Here is a 17,554-nt window from a genome sequence, read left to right on the forward strand (position 1 = left end):
ATATTTACAGCACATTTTTTGCATTAAAAAAACATAAGTATATATATAGTCTTTTATACTTTAAATGTGTTTAACAAGTGTGTGAGGCATATTTAGGCCCTAAGCCTGGATTGTGTCGCATTGTATGAACAATGGCAATTGAAGAGACAAGGAGAGGGTTCTAAAGCTGAATCTAATTGAATGATTACAACAATTTTTATTGCAAATGTTGATCCGAAATTGGAGGAGAACATCAAGGTCAAGCAAGCAGGAGGTTTTGGAGGTAGAGGAGCGAGCCATGCGTCAAAAATATACAATTTTATCTGTGTTTTAATTACACGTGGTTTTTCACCATTTGCAAATAGGTAAATAACATTAAATAACATTACCACGATATCTATTGTATTTTCATTTGCAGGGGATACCGCAATTATACCCCATTAATGTTCCAGTTCACATCACGCAAAACATGACATGACACAAAAACATAGAACTTTATACAAGTTTGACATCATGCAACTCATTACCATTTCCAGCCTGTCCGCCGCCTGGTGTGTAGCCCGTCTGTGTGACGTGCGGTCGCCCTCCGTTGACCTGATTGTCGGGCATTACCCTTGGCCCTTCGTGACAGTCCTCCCCTGAGTACCCATGGCAACACTTCCACTCCATCTCTGTCACCATCTTGTAGGCCACCTTGTACCTTGGCCTCCTGTACGTCCGGTACCTGAGCAGCCAGGATGTCACATTTAAAACCATGTTAAAGTATTTGACCGTGAAATGCAATGACATCACAGTCTTCAGATTGATCTGTTGTACAAATTGCAATGCTGTAAATAAATGTGCCTGAGGCTTGTAAAATTGTAGCCCATGAGTTTAAAACTACAATATAACCAAATACAACATCACAACATATTATGCTGCAGCAATCACAAAATACCAACCAATTACAACCTGTAGGGTGTTGAGTCATACCGAGGGATACTGTATATCATGCATTATAATTCAGTCCCTGATATTTTTGTCATAGTGAGCAGTTTTATCAGCATCTCCTGTATATGCCATTCAACAACTGCCTGTCGAATAAAAAGATGTGATTCTTCAGTATTCCAGCAATATTTATTGTTGATTTTTGCACTGAACTACAAACCCCCATTTCCTCTCTACGTAGTACTGGCACCTTGACCTGTGGGCGGACTGGCCATCGGGAGTACCGTGTAGTTTTCTTGGAGGGGCAATCAATAATGGGACGATTCATTAATTAATTTATTGCTGCACCTTACTTTGGTAACTAACACACCCGGACCGGCCCAGGAACATGCCGCTGCAGACACAACACAACAAAGGCGGCATCAGGTCCGCCCCTCCCTACATGCATGGGCAACGGGTACAAGTACTGTACGCATTCTCTGCAAATGTGCAAAGGAAGCACATCGCTGGCGTAACAAGCATGGAGCATCAAGTCGGCCCAAGGCTCTGTCCCCAATTACAGAATAAAATCGAATGTAATGGTACACGCTGCTCCGTTTCAAGTCAGAGGGCAAGGGTTCAATCCCAGCCCTGGACAGTTTTTTAAACACAAGTGGAGGCTCGTAATCGGTGGGTGGTGGAGGGGTCAGTCTGAATCAAAACTTCCAGGACCAAATTTTTAGTCCACCCCTGCCTTGACCAGAGGGGCTCCAAGAAAGATTCAAATAAGACGGCAACTTGTAAGGTGCACTTGTTAAATTACAAGGATTCACCAAAATAATCTGGATCCAGACTGAGATCCACCCAGAATGGACTCTTCCGTGGATGACATCACTCTGCACTCAAAGGAAAGAGATCTGCCCTATACTCTGTCTGTCTGTCTTCCTGGTCTAAGTTGTAAATGTTTGGGCTGAGACATGTAACACTTACTAAACCTGAATGAGCAACACATTTTGTTCCGTTCAGAGAGATTTCTGCTATTAAGTGCCTTTATCCGACGACAAGGTGATGGTGAAAAACAAGGAACAGCAACGAGGGTGGTTCCACCCAAACGATTGGGTGGAACGGTCATCTAAGACAACCTGAACATTCCAGTTGCGATCCATTCCATGCCATGAGAATACAATGTCCCGGATGAATGAGAATATTCAGAGGCACAAGTGCAAAGCTTCCCAATATTCACGCAATGAATGGCAGGTGGAACCATTGCAAATGTTGTTACCGTGCAACCTGTTTCAGTCAGTTTCTCTGGGATTGGCTGACTTAATTGGTCGACATAAGCGATTATCGCCAGAACTGAAAATAACATTCGCTTGTTCTTGAACCAGAGACAAAAGGAGACTGGGTGATAATAAAGGACTTTTGAACATATAGCAGTTTGTTGACATGGTTTTCCTCCATTTGTGCATGCATTTGTGAAAAATGTTAAGCTGAGAAGTCTATCGTGAAAGAAGAAAGAACCTTGGTCCTATGCCAAAGCTTTGAAGGTAAGTGGCAGTTCCTTTTCATGTTGCGCCTTTGTTGTTCTTATTGACTTTGACATATCCACAAATGTGCTTTTTGCAAAAACAATGAGCGATAATAATGAAGTAACAATACTACAACACATGTCGACATAAACAAACTGATTTTCCATAGAGTCTCAAAGGGTGGAGGGCACGAGTGTAAAAATCAGAATTTCCCTTATTTTGCCTGCTTTTCTTGTACTTTTCTGGAACATTTCCCTTATTCTATAATGCAAATGTTGACAGTTATGCACAAATCAGTCAACCATGTACATCGTCGATTTAAACGGGCACCTTTAGTAATAAGAACTTTGGTTATGTAAGTGGAACTTGTCTGGTCCAATTCTGTGTACGCCTGGGCCTGGAACCAGGGTCCACAGAATAACAGTCGAGAGCGCCAGCCATTGAGCAAAAAGTCTGAACTGTCAACTTGATGTCCAGTGCGACAGGGGTAAGGGAGTGAGGTTTTACTAACGTAAAACCACTACTGTGGCAGCAGTGACTCAGGAGCTAGAGCAGGTTGTCCAGAAACCAGAAGGTTGGTGGTTCATACCCAGCTTCCCAGTTACTGTGTCCTTGGCCAAAACACTTCACCAACCTTGCCTCCAGTACTGCCCACACGGCTGGACTAATGTGAATGAATGTTTGGTGGTGGTCGGAGAGGTTGTACGCGTGAATTGGCAGTCACGTTTCCATCAGTCTACCCCAGGGTAGCTGTGGCTACAGATTACCCCCACCAGTGTGTCACTATGGAGTGAATGAATAATGGGTTTCACTGTGAAGAACTTTGTGTACCTTGTAAAAAGGTGCTATATAAATCTAGTTCATTATTATTATTATTACTACTACAACTTTCCTTCTGATGGAAGAAATCTTGTCTTGGTGTGTTCTGTTCCACATTAACAATCAGGCCTTTGATTGGGAGTTTATATGTTTTAGAAACAAGGCAAAGGGGGCATACGGCAGCGTCACAGGATTTTAATAAGCTATAATGGTTTAGCAGGTTGCTGCCTTTAAGCCTCTTCACAGGTGTCACTGTAAGTATCATATGCACAGCCTTTTTTACATTATGGAAAAGATCTTGCAGCTCCCTGCTCTGAGACCGTGAGAAAAGGGATACAATGCACTCTCAGAGGAAATATAAAAACAGCGTTCATAGATGTGGCGGGTGGAGGAGTTATAAAGCGAGAAGGACAATCATAAAAAGAAAAGGGCAAGGAAGGAAGATTGTTTTCCAGACGAGCTCCTGTCTGTCCATTCTTGTCATAACTCTGGTTAGGTGGAGAACTTTGGCAAGCGCAGGGATCAAGCAGGTAAGCCAGGGTACACAACAACTACTTCGGAGAAAAAACAGAGAAAAACATTAAGACGTCTTAGTAAATGTTTTCTCTTGCATCTGTATTTGGAGAAAATCATGAATCAATCCCATCTATAGTCAGTTTGTTCTGAGATTCAAGACACTGGATATTCCCTGCCTTCCCAGTAATGCACATGTGGGTTTGAATATAGCACTTCATCACTGAAATCAAACCCTTGTGGTATGAACATGCACATAGTGACAATCTGGCAACACACCAACATAGCCACAAGTGAGAACCTCCCTGACCAGATGAGGAAGATGGATAGAACATAAAACAGAATAAGTGAAATCAGTATCCCCAAACAGGAAGAGGCGAGATGGAGCCAACAGACAGGGAATACAAGCCGATGCAAAAAAAAGCCAGAAAGCTAATGAGATTTTTGGGAGGGAGTGAGCAGTGTAATACAGTGGAACCAAGAAGGTTAAACGCCGCTAAAGCCGTCACCAGCTGTCCTTAGACTGTAGCGAGCATTAAAGGATTATTTCTGGGCATGTGTTTAGCTTTTTCTTTGGCTTTTGTGTCTTTGGTGCATCACTTATTCCAACAGAAGAACCACTGCAATGCATGACCTCCAAAGAGAGGCCAACATACTGTATCTCACAAAGCTTCAGTTCAGCACGCATCAACAGATGACGTCTATGCATGTCTTTTGCTCTTTGTGATGTTGTTACGCTTGTAAGAATTTAATATAAGCCTGTCAGGATAAAAATGTTGCTGGACAAATTGTCACAAATTATTGCCAATAAACAAAATTATTGTCAACATTATTTTGGGACCATTTTTTCATTAATGTAATGACAACATATGGCATAATAATGTACACTATCAAAAGCTATTTTCATTTCTCAAGAGTATTTAACATTGTAATTGGAATGTCAAGAGCTTTTAAATAAAATAAATTAAAACAAACAAAAAAAAGACAGAAAAATAAACCAAAAAAGACAGAAAAAACCCAACGCACATAAAATGGACTCAGTCACTTTTAACAAAAAATTTAACTTAAATAAAAATCACAATAAATCACAATCTTTCTGAGTTTGAATCAGTGGCATTTTCGTTGTTGTCTGGATATTGACAACCCCCACGACTGACTCTGGAACATCCATCCATGCATTTTCTACCGCTTCTTCCGTTCAGGGTCACAGGGAGCTGAAAGGCGGACTACACCCTGGACTGGTCACCAGCCAATTCCAGGGCACCATACAGAGACAAAAAATAGTCACACTGTCACCGAGGGGCGACTAAATCCACAATGTCTGCGACTGAACCATCAGAGACACCCTGGAACAAATTATTTCTATTTCTATTATTTCCTGTGGGACATTTTCCACTGTACCGTGTATGTGCATATGTGTGTGTGTGAGTAGTAGTAACTCACGCCACTCGAGGACACTGGCCCCAGGTACAGCGTTGGTAGTCTGGTTTGATGTACGTCTCCACGCCGTCCTCCATCACACAGCTAACAGTGCGCGTCACCACATAAGCACACCAGTTTCTGTCATATCACAAATAAAACACAGGCAGAAGGAAATGACAAATGATGAGTGGCCCTTTTTACTATAAATACAGACTTGCTGACAGGCTACTCTTTGTTTCCCAGTAAAACAAGAATGGTTTGTGATCAAATCTGAAGCCATGCTTATTATTTTGTACAATCAAGAGGTCCACTGGTGAAAATGTCAGATCAGATCAGGATAACTTCACCAATTCTACAATGGATACCATTGTGTGCCTTCTCCAACAAACACACACACACACACACACACAAATGTAATGGTCACCATCACAGAGGCAAGAATATTTTGGCTTTAAAAGAGACTGGATTGGTTACATTCATTTTACAACTCACTGATAAAGAATACTATTACATTATTGGATCTGGGTTTCAACTCCACAGTTTGCCAAATTCTTGCAGGCCTGGTTGGTTCTGTAACGGATACAAAAGTTTCTGTATTGTGCCTCTCTTAAACCGTTCCCCCTGAAACCTTTACAGACACTACCGTTGTACTTTGCTACAAGTTCTTTCTTTGGTTTCAATAGTGTTTCTCACCTTGTTTTTCAAAGTTGTGGCACTTGCCCCTTTTTGGGCGTCATGGTGGCTTATTCTGCAGACAGAATAAAACAAAAACATACGAAATCCGCAGTGCCCTTGAACGCCTCCTCAGCGCAGCGCGCATGATACTTACTGTGCAGTATGAGGAGGAAGAAAGGAGACAGAAACTGAGTTGTGCATCATTCTGTGTGCGTTCTATGAACAAATATACCAATATTTGAATTATTAAATGTTTTGCATGCCGATGACTTGAGGCTTAATAATAGAAACCAGTGCCTTTATATACAGAATGTCAGTCATTTAATTAATTTTTGGGTTTTTTGTCTCATTCTTTCCACTTCCATTTTCAGTCAATCTCACCCTGCCCATGTGTTTCCACACTGATCAGTTCCCACCCTCATGACCCAACATGCATGTACAGTAAAGTGAGTGTTTGTTTGAAAACCATCGTTATCTATTGACTTGACCACAGCTGCACAGGTTGTTACTGGACCTTCCACTTGAGGGTGCCGCACAAGTCCTTGAATAGGCTCAGGTCTGGGGACATACCATCACTTTCAGCTTCCTGAGCAAGGCACTTGTCATCTTGGAGGTGTGTTTGGGCTCCTTATCATGTTGGAAAACTACTGACTGTCACAGGCTGTCACAAAAGACTGTAACAGTACATGTTGGAATTCATGATGTTGATACTGGTCTTGCATTGAAGCTGGTTAGACTTTACCGGTGCTCATAAAGTTGTGGCTGGTTAGCATATAGTTTGAATGTACAGACCTGAGGTCACCATCAGATTTCATAGACGGACTGTGCAAGGGTGCTCCTTATATGTATTCCTCAATCTTTGCAGCCATTACTGTAATCCGTAGTCTGTCACTTTCTATTTGCACAGAGATGTATCAAATTTTGCTTTCATATTCTGCGGTTGCACTTGAGCTATGTTGTACCGAGCCAGAACTCTGCCACCTTCCATCTGGAAGTAGCCTCAACACAGCTGCCGTTCTACTTTGTTATCTTGTTCTGGAGCTGCTTCCACTGTGTGTGTTTTGGACTTTTAGAGAGACGGGATATTTCTCCATCAGGGCTTGGAATGGGACACAGAGGAATGGAATGGGTAACATCTAAAATAGGACAGCTGCAATAAATCCGAAGTGCTCTGTTTGGTCCCTGTGTAGTTCCATTGTGTTTTGGTCACAGTGATTCAGTGAGTCGCCTCCAGCAATCTATTATCCCGACTTAGTGACTCAAAGGGTCAGAGGCGGAAGATCAGCATAAAGTTGGCAAAGTTCACATGCTTTGATGGAGAACAGATGCTGCTTCGAATATGAAAAGGAGATACATGAGTGTACATTTACACACACACAAACATCTCTGGAGTGTCTAGACTCTAGACCTTCTCAGTGACACACTGCCTTCTCTGACGTTTACTTTTCCGTCTTTCCATCAGCATCCTTCAGCGGCTCTGAATCCACAAGAGGAGTATTTGTAGTTGTAAAATGACGATGACTAAATATGCTAAATTTGTGTGTCTGGGTTTTGTATGTGTGTGCCTAGACATATGCCCTGTGCATGAAAAGAAAGCACAGTTTATGTGCACTCTTTCTCTGGTGTCTGCCTGTATGTTTGCCGTTGAACAGGTAAAACCTTTGGCCTTATTCTTGTTCTTACCACAGTGAAGTCAAGCATTCCGTACAGTAATCCAATAAAGCAACGTTAACTCTCAGAAGTCCACGACCACGCATCCGCGGTCTCTGCATGATTGGTGGCGGAGCATGATGACGCGGCCACACAGACCCTCTTTTTCAACTCACGTTGAAAGTGCAGACTTTACACTGCATACGAGTTTTGAAACGGTGTAAATTGGCAGCGTAAAACCAGTTTGGGTTTTATCAGTTATGATGAATGTTATAATATTCGGTGGGACCCGCTTTGAATGCGAAAGTAAACAGGCAAAGAAAAATTACATATTATATTCCTACTTTTAATTAATCAAAAAAGCATTGAAGACTGTTTGGTTACAGAGGGAGAGGAGGGTGGGTAAGCCAACAGTGCCATCAAGTGCCCTACACAGGCCTCAGTCTTCCTTGTGGATGTTTCTTAATGTTATATTCAGCTTTTCTGAGGTGGATAAAAGCATACTTTTAATAGGATACATTGTGTACATAGAATACATACAGTTGAATTATTATAGTAAGTATTTCACTACATTTAATTATGTTATTTGCTACAGATTTATATTTGATATTAGCATTCTATGTTATCAGAAAGTTGAATTACGACTTTTTGTGTAATTTTAGACACAATGTGTTAACACACTATGCCAAAATTAAAAAACACATCTTTAAATTGTGTAAATTGGTCAAGTAAAACCAGAGTCAAAGAAAAAGAAAGTGAAAACAAAAAGTCAAGTGAAATTAGACGTCGGGAAACATTCAGAAATTTGAGTACAGCCGATCCGCACTCGAACGCCGCAACCAGCCTGTCTCTCCCTTCCTTGCAACGTCAACATTACAGCATCCAATGGAAAGCATGTTTCTCCAAATGACGTGAGTTTGTCTTCTCATAACATACAAAGATATGTGCTCCTCAGCAACAACAGACAAACACACAGCCCTCCTTCCTCTAAACATCTTCATTACCACCATTCACAAAGCCATACCTCAGCATGTGTGGGACCAATACACCTGTCTGAGTATCAATAAAATTCACCTCGTGTTCATGGGCAAATGCAGTATGACATGTTACGGTCTGACATCTCAACCCACACATACCAACCTCTCTGCTTGAGGAATTGTGGGTCTTGACACTCGGGGCAAGTTAGCGAGTAAATGAAAGGGAAAAATGAGGGAATGAGGTTTAATACTTAAACAAAGAAATCACTAGGAGGTCCCTTTGTTGTCGGACCTTTCATTAGGCTTCAAGGAAAGGCTCTGACAGCGACTTTGAGTTCTTTGGGAGTGGGTTGTGCCTCTATAGCTGAACTATGACCTTAAGGTCAAGCATCCCTCCAGTGTCCTTGTAAAGGTATACCCCTGTACACACACAGCCCTGCACACAGACGACAACATACACACTTGAGTGCACTTACTCATGCTTGAGCGATTGCATGTGGGCAAACACACAGAGTGACACATTCTTCCAATCTCTTAACTGTGGTTCTAGACACACACACACACACACACACACACACACACACACTCCATTCTCTCCAACTCTAGCGACAGCATGACTGTGTAAACCTCTCTCAATTGTTTAGCCTGGTGGTCGCTAAGATATACAGAGACTCTCCATGATACTTCCATTTGCTTTAGCGTTATTGTCCACATACGTCAGCATTTGGACATATGCGGGGGGCGCAGTGGGAGTGAATTTTAGCCATTTATGGATAGCTTTGTTTTGTTCGTGGCTTTGCACAAGACAGTGCCATCAGGTAGAACATGCTCACATGGAAGGACGGCTCCTTGCAATCCAAACAAGGCTCAAATGCAATTAATGCGTTTAGACAGCTGTGACTGGAATATATTGTTTTCACACATTTCCATAACTACATATAAGGAGATTTGTCAACGGACCTAATCAGCAGAAAATCAAACACACCGAATTTGGAGACTTTCCAAGGTGTGGTCAAGAACAGGAAAATCCTATTACGCTCAAATTGCCTGGTAACACAGTGGTGCCTCCTGGTATGCTGTCCTGCTTGTAGTGGTCAGTAAAATAACACACCGCAGTACGTTGTGGTATTCAATGCTTACGGTTCAGAAACCAAGACACAGATGAATTCATTCATTCTCAATGCTGTAGTTCCTGTGAATATGTATGAATATACTCTACTGTGTAGTCAATGGCCACAAAAATTTTGACTACCTCAGGAAACTTTGGTGCTACTTTTTTCACCCTTGCTCACGCATTATAATAAGATTGTCGGAGCGGTTTGTCGTTACAGCTCAGTCCAGTAGATGGCATTGTAACTTTGCACAGTCAGAGTCACTTAAGGAAAGTGTTCTGCAAGCGATGAGCTTGACAACACAGTGCCGACTCAATGCAAACAATAAAATAAACAGCAAAACACGCAAGTTAACACACAACAACAATTAAACACCATCTATAGGGGTGTCACAAGATCTTGCGGGATTAAAACGTGACAAGATTTCTCATTCAGAAAAACACTGTCTCGCAATAATAAATCTATTTAAGTGATCACATGACAGATTAGGGCCGCACAGTGGCCGAGTGGTTAGCATGTTGGCCACACAGTCAGGAGATCGGGAAGACCTAGGTTCGAATTTCTGCTTGGGCATCTCTGTGTGGAGTTTGCATGTTCTCCCCGTGCGTGCGTGGGTTTTCTCCGGTTTCCTCCCACATTCCAAAAACATGCATGTTAGGTTATTTGATGACTCTAAATTATGAATGGGAGTGTGACTGGTTGTTGTCTATATGTGCAGCAAGGGAGCCTCGTGTGCAGCAATGCAAGGTAACGCAGTAGAAATTAGGAGGGAAAAAGATGCCAAATGTCACAGCTTCCGTGTAGGAATATTAATAATGAGCAAGGTGAGCCGACTATGCCGAATATGTGGTGGCGACATAAAAGCCAACACGACACACTTGCTCACCTCAAACATCCACCCGACCCAGTTTTCCCATCTGGGAAAAAACTACACATCGACAGGCAGAGCTTTCATCCCAACAGTCAACACCCACTGGGATGTTTAACCTGCAAATGAAATACAAACGGAGCAACGCGAAATGGTGTGCGTTCACAGAAAGTGTAGTTTGCTGCATCGCAAAAGAAATGCTGCTCTGTAATACAGTTGAAAAGCCAGCATTTACAGAAATGCTGCTAATGTTTGACAGACAATACAAAAACACATGCCACAAATGGCATATTACTATGGTCTATTATTATTATATTATCATACCATTGGTAGTATATGTTTCCAATAAAGGTTGACAATAATATCTTTTAGTGTGTATTTGTGGGACAATAAAGCACATGCATTGTTTTGTAACTTGGTTAAATAAAACAGTTTGTTTGTGCAGTCCAATTTTTTCATTGTACTTTTCTTAAACTTAATATTAAAATCTCGTGGACCTAATCTGGTGCATCGCCTTGTCTCATGAGTTGGTTGTCTTGTGACACCCCTGTAATGCTATATTAGACCGTGAGTCAATACCTTCATGTTTTGTTGTTAAATAAGGTTTAAAAACTTGAGATAATGTCGCACGTTTTATGCCACAAACCAAAAAGCTCCGTTTTACGCATCAACACAGAGACACTGACTTTTGCGTCATGACCAGTTATGCAAATCAGACGAGGACATCATCTAGTACCCCTAACCCTGGGCTAAACTGCCCTGTTACCACCTGCATCCACTCACTTCCATTGGGGCAGTAGTTACTATCAAAAGAATTACTGCTTTTGCACACTCCGTACACCAACTATCCATAAATCTAGTTTACATTATCCTGTACAAGGTTATTTGGGGGCTGGGGTCTTAATAAAATGTAAAATATATTCATATCCTATGTATATATCATAGGACTCGGTTTTTGACGCTAGCTATTGCCACAAATGTGTCACGGCCAAACATTGCACCTAATGAACTAGTCAAGTGCCCAAACAAAGCAGCCATGCTCTGGTGGCTCAGTCCCTGTGAAGAATAAATCATGGTTCTTTTAGAGTTGGGACACTCTTGGCCAAGGAATCATCTTTATTATGTGTGGGTGTTGTTTTTGTTCGTACAATGCACACAGAATGATGAACAGCTCTGAATCTGTGTCTGTCTTTCCTCCTTTCAAGCAATGTGCCGTGCGCTGGTGAGGCGTTTCAGCGCACTGCGTAATTAATTAATTGAGTGTTGGACAAATCTGCACTTTTTAAAATTTAGGACAGCAGCAAAAAAGTTGCGGTTGTAACTGAGAGATAGAGATTTCGCCTGGTCCACCAGTACTTCCTGGAAATGTTTCTGATTCAGGCCTGGGGTGTAATGACGAAAACCAGCTAATAAGCAGCAATCGCTCTCACACCTGTTCAGTGAAGAGATGCAGGATGTAAAGACCATGCTTTAGCAAAGTCTCACAAACTTAATTGCACTTTTTACGTGCATTACGGTACATGGCTTCTCTGGGTTGGCGCCAAAGAGCTGAACTTCCCACCTGCAGGACTTTCTGACTTGTTCTCATCATCCAAAGCGAGCTAAGCGAATCAGAAAAGTCTCACTCTCTTTTTCTTAATGAATTATACGAATTTCTCCTTGTTGCCGTCCAGTGCTGATCTAATCTTAACTTGCACCAAAATAGACCAGAAGGCCTCTTGCAGCTGGATTCCATCCACACCCACGTCTTCTTCACTGTGGCTCTGGCAAGAACATGTCCTGTCAGACGCCTGCTGGACATCTTCACTTCCTTCAAGCACCTTTCGCACTTTAGCATGGCTGCTACTACACACATCTGTCAAAACACATCGTTGGAGTTCAAACAGATGTCAGAGGGTCAAAGTGAATTGCATTCTTCTCTCCTATTGTGTACAAGTGGTGGATTTGATCCTAGTAGCTCAGCTCATGCAGACTCATAGCCTGCTAGTTTCGCTAGAAGGGGACAAGCAAGTCTTTTCTCTTATGTCTTTATTTTACAGCTTTTTTGTATCACTTGCTGCTTTTCTTGCCAAATGCTATTTTTCTTGTTTTTGGCTCCATCATTTCTTCTGGTTCCGACATGGACTTCTGTCATCCGATTCTTTCAGCCACAGTATTTATCTAGCCTTTGCTCAATCTCTTAGGCTTCTCTTTTGCTCCGATGTGCCTTTTTCTTGGAATCTCATACAGCACGGACTTTGGCTACTTCAACAACCCTTCCTAAATACGATACAGGTCATACGGGTTGCCATGTGTCCTCAGTCCAAACCATTTGATCGTAATTCATGCAATTTTGACGTCATGTTGTGTCGCAGTTCATCACAAAAGTGGCAGCAATGTCATTTTTGAAAAAGTCATAATATAATGACAAACAAAGAATAATGTTGCAACTTTAGAAAAGTTATAATACGATGATAATTAAAAGTCAAAAAATTATGACAGTAAAGACATAATATTACAAGAAAAAATGTACGAGAGGAAAGTTGAAATATCTTTAAAAATAATTTTTAAAAAAGGAAAAACAAGCAAACAAGTGTAATGTAAGGAGAAAAAGTTCATATTAATAATACGCTTTGTTTTAGCGAAGACAAAGCTGAGATGCAGGCAAATTTTTTTATTTTTCAGTATGCCGTCCCAGGTTATAAACCATTCAGTCTAATTAGAGAAGAGCTTGTTGATGCAGTACTTCCCCCCGCTCCACAGGGGGCAACAGCGAGGCATACGCATCACAATGAAACAGCAGTAGAAGAAGGGGGCTTGCATTTAAACATGGCAATGTTAAATATGGCAATGCCGACTCTAAAAAAAAGAGAACAAAAGTTTAGTAGACACTGAAAATTGGACTTTTAACAGCAACTGGACTACAAAATATGCGTTTACCGAATATGCAGTAGGGAAGCTGATGTGTTTACTTTGTAAAGAAGTAACCCGCAGAGGCACTTTCAGACAAAACATCACAACTTCGAGGTAATCCATCCCCTTCATTCCCCCCGAAAGGCTAAAAAATATAATATCTCCATAGAAATGCTTTATTAAAATGATTTTAACAATACCACCATCTGGCCTTCTGTGTGTCTGCAGAGAAAAATTCTGTCTCTTGGACAAATGTAATAGAGGACCCCTGCTCCAGACCCTGTAAATTCAGTGTTCCACATTATTGAACAATTACAGGAATAGAGTACACAGTATTGTACTTACAAAACATGCATTTGCACATCACGCCTTGTCACCTCAGTGACACTTGTGTCTGGTTGTGTTTTTTCCAGCTCATCATCATTATTTCATCCTTTCAACAGTTCACCCATCCAGATCATCAGTCTGCCATGGAGCTGATACCTACAGACAGCCTTTCACACTCATCTTCATATCTTTAGAGTCATCTATTCGGTATTGTGGACGCAAGCCAAGTAGCAGCCGGGAACCCACACAAGCACAACTTCCACCAAAGAGGCCAACAATCCAAGTCTCATCACTCAGGGAGTCAAAACAGCAGCAGCTGAATCCTCTGATCTGGAGGGAAACCTGATAGAAGCTCATATGCAGGGGCTCAACCCCCAGACGCCTGGCTTGTACACACACTAAGTGCAAACACATGGCAGGCATGCATGCGACGATATACCACATAGTACTGTAAACTGACTGTCACTCTGTTGTGGCGCATGTTTATTGCTTTATTACCAAATATGCACATGTGCATGCACTTAAATCAGTAAATGGCTGTCATTCATTCATTTACAGACGCACAAAAGAGGCATGCGAACATCTGTCCCCAAGAGTTCCCGTCCTCACATGGTCCCTGAAGGCTAAAAGCTAAATTGCATGCTAATAACATACTTTAGTGTATCGGTGATCAATTTCTGCTCCAATTGTGCAAAATGTATGCAGTTAAAGTACAGAAAATCTTGCCATTTTTTGGCACATTCTCCGTGTTATGTGTGTTGTTGCTGGTTTTGCTGTGATAATTATGACAATTTGCTGTGGATTTGATTTCATATTGGTGCATTTATGGCTTAGTTATCATTTTATTTATATTATTGAAGGATTTCAATGACTATTCTGTTCAACTTCCATGTCATAAAATTGCATAAAAATTAAGAATGTACCGATAAAGATACCTATAACTTTTTACATCTATTATTTCTTAAATTTACATTTAACTGTGGTTTGTGCACTCTTGAAGGTAATAACGACTGACACAATGGTGGATTTGACAAACTGTACCTGTACCTAACCAAACCATCCATCCACCCAACCATCACTACTATTCACAAAACATCAAAAAATTAGCGGCAGCTCAGAAGTACAAACTGCTGTTCCGATGGGTTTACTTGCCGACAAAATCTGGTATCTTCAACGATAGTAAATTATTTCCAAAATGAAATCACAGATCGATTTAGCCCTGGGATCGTCTCTAGCCAACTTTTGGCACTTTCTAAACATCGCAGCGATAGGAACAAGCCCTGGGCCTTGGCGTTGGAGTGATGCTGGCATTTCAGATGAGGCTGATGAGGTTTGATGTTTTTTTTTTTTATTTGCAGAGAATTTGGTACAACTGGCACGCGAAATGTCTTCCTCTGAAACAGTCAAGAAGTCCCACTTGATCGACGCCATGTTTGTTTACCAGTGAGCTTAGAGGAAATTTATGACAGGATGTTTGCAGCATGTCACACACGGGAGAAAAGGAGCGCAGGATTTTCTAACCCTAACAGACCTACAGCACGGTACAGTAGAATCTCGGTTAGCGTCTGCCCCAGTTAGGGTGTTTTTCGGTTAACGTCAAAAATTGACACCACAATTTTGCCTCGGTTAGCATGCAATCTCCGGTTAGCGTACAACGTCTTGTGGTGTTATGAATACACTGCGTGAGTCCAACTGTGTTCTTAATGTACTCTTTCATCACCAAAAGTCCTTATTAGCTAGCTAAACAAAATGTCAACCGGAAGTTACGTTGATGTCATCACCGGTTGACTCTCAAAAATGTTAACACAAAACACGTTTTTATAGTTTTAAAATTGTAGTTTTACATGCATAAAGGAATTCAAAATGCATATACATGACGGATGAACGGGACAAACCAACAGTTAAGCTTACTTTTATCTTCACTGAAGACGAGACAGTTCCCAAAGACCACCACCTTCCTGTTTTCAGTCACGTCAACAATCAGAAAGTCTTGAATGAAGGCAAAAGTAACTTTAAATGTTCATTTATCCCTTTCATTTGTCATTGATATGCATTTAGAATTGTTTTACGCATGTACTGTAAAACTAAAACTAAAAAATATGTTTTGTGTTAACATATTTGGCTTACATCAATCGGTGCGATTGTTTTAAATGTTAGCGGATTTATTGGTATAAGTCATAATTCCTCATATTCGCCCGATAATTTTCAGCCCTATATTTATCGTGCACAACTAGCAAAAAATGAAACAGACATCATTCGTAGACAAAAATTGTATGTTTTCTTTTTTTATAATATGTCAATGATACCCAAGCTTACTTAAGACTGTGATTCCCAACCACTGTGCCACGGCACATTAATGATAATAATCACTTAACTTCACTTAACTGGTCTGAATGTTATTATTAATTTATTACAAATAATGCACTTTTGTTCATCTATCTATGACAGCGACATACTGTATACTGACAGGCAAATGCGCCTGTTGCCATTCATACATTTTTCTAATGTAAAATATGTGCCTTGGCTCAATAAAAGGTTGGGAAACACTGCCTTGAGATAAAATGAGGTTTTCTGAAAGAGTACATGATGAATTTTCAAATAAGGAGCAACAGAATTAGACATACAGTAATGCATTGCAGGGTCAAAGTAAAGCTTCGATTAATTGTACAGGCGAATGTTTAAGTAGCATTTTAAAACTCTTAACGGACTCCCAAGTGTAAAAATAAGTGAACCTCTGCTAACTTTATGACAACAAAAAGCAATGAATGAGGTTCAAACTTTAAGGATGAATGATTTTTCATGTCATACCAGACGTCAAAAGAAGCTGACCTCGGTAAAATGTCAATTTAAAAAATCATTAAACTGTTTATATATACAATACTGCAAACCACAACCAATATAATTTTTATTGATAAATAAACAAAAACTCTTTATATATCAGGTGTAGTGATATTGTGACCGGTAAGTGTACATTTATCAATTAACGTTTCACACAAGTGTCGAATGAGGCCACAGACACCTTTCAGTCGCTCTGAAGTGCTAACCTGAAGGTCGTTTTAGAACATTTGTCATCCTACCTGTGTCTACTGGCAGCCCTTTGGCCACCGTGCACGCCGGGCTCCGCGTAGCCGAGACCCCAAGACAGCCGAGCCAAAGCGAGGGCAAGCAGGTAGACGAAGGTCTCCATCCTTTGGACTTCTCCTCAAACGCTTACTTAGCTCTCAAGTTAATCCAAAGACAAAACAATTCTCCACCGTTATCGACAGCTGAATGAAGATGACGTCACGGGATAAGAAGTTCCATTGAGCGCGGACAAGTGCATTTTTCTGTCGAGTTAAACTGCTATTCAACAGATGGAACTGTGCTGCTTGTTAGACTACTACTGAAGGCGCCGAGGAACAAGAGGAAACTTCTCGTACGTCATCTCTCTCTCTCTCTCTCTCGCGCTACACTGTGTCACGTGGTCTCTATGCAGCCATCATGACCTCCTGCAGCTACGTTCATAATAAAACAAGAGGTCAACCCTAAATAAACTCAAAAAAGTTGATGCATCTACCTGAGTTTCACAGGTTAACTCTATTCTTTAGTGATACTGCAAATGTTGGTACCAGTAATATCAAACAGATACAGGTGCTGATATCAATACTTTTTAGTTCAAAATTTGCACAATTTTGTGGTTTGTTATGATCAGAATAAAACACGGAACAAAGATTTCAGGCAAAAAAATACATTTTTGAGGACAATTTAGAATACAACAATTTAAGCTAATGTAAGAATATCAACAACACAATACAATTGTTCATTTTTATTTCATGCAACTGTTGATCAGTTTATGAATAATATAACACATGCTTTACATGCTTTAACTCTCATTGCACATGTGTA

At 40.9% G+C, this 17,554-nt stretch overlaps 1 protein-coding gene across 1 annotated transcript in view; it reads right to left on the reverse strand.

Annotated features, from left to right (window-relative positions):
• emilin1a (elastin microfibril interfacer 1a) overlaps nt 1-17,071 on the reverse strand; it is a 31,804-nt gene extending 14,733 nt beyond the window's left edge. Inside the window, exons 1-3 of the mRNA XM_054761870.1 lie at nt 16,747-17,071; nt 5,190-5,306; nt 507-703 (exon numbers count right to left, since the gene is read on the reverse strand). Of these exons, the coding sequence (XP_054617845.1) occupies nt 507-703; nt 5,190-5,306; nt 16,747-16,856 (424 nt within the window). The 5' untranslated portion in view covers nt 16,857-17,071. The remainder of the gene's footprint in view (nt 1-506; nt 704-5,189; nt 5,307-16,746) is intronic.
• Between the last annotated feature and the right edge of the window lie 483 nt (nt 17,072-17,554).

Source organism: Dunckerocampus dactyliophorus, chromosome 19 (genome assembly GCF_027744805.1).
Source record: "Dunckerocampus dactyliophorus isolate RoL2022-P2 chromosome 19, RoL_Ddac_1.1, whole genome shotgun sequence".
Classification (NCBI taxonomy): domain Eukaryota; kingdom Metazoa; phylum Chordata; class Actinopteri; order Syngnathiformes; family Syngnathidae; genus Dunckerocampus; species Dunckerocampus dactyliophorus.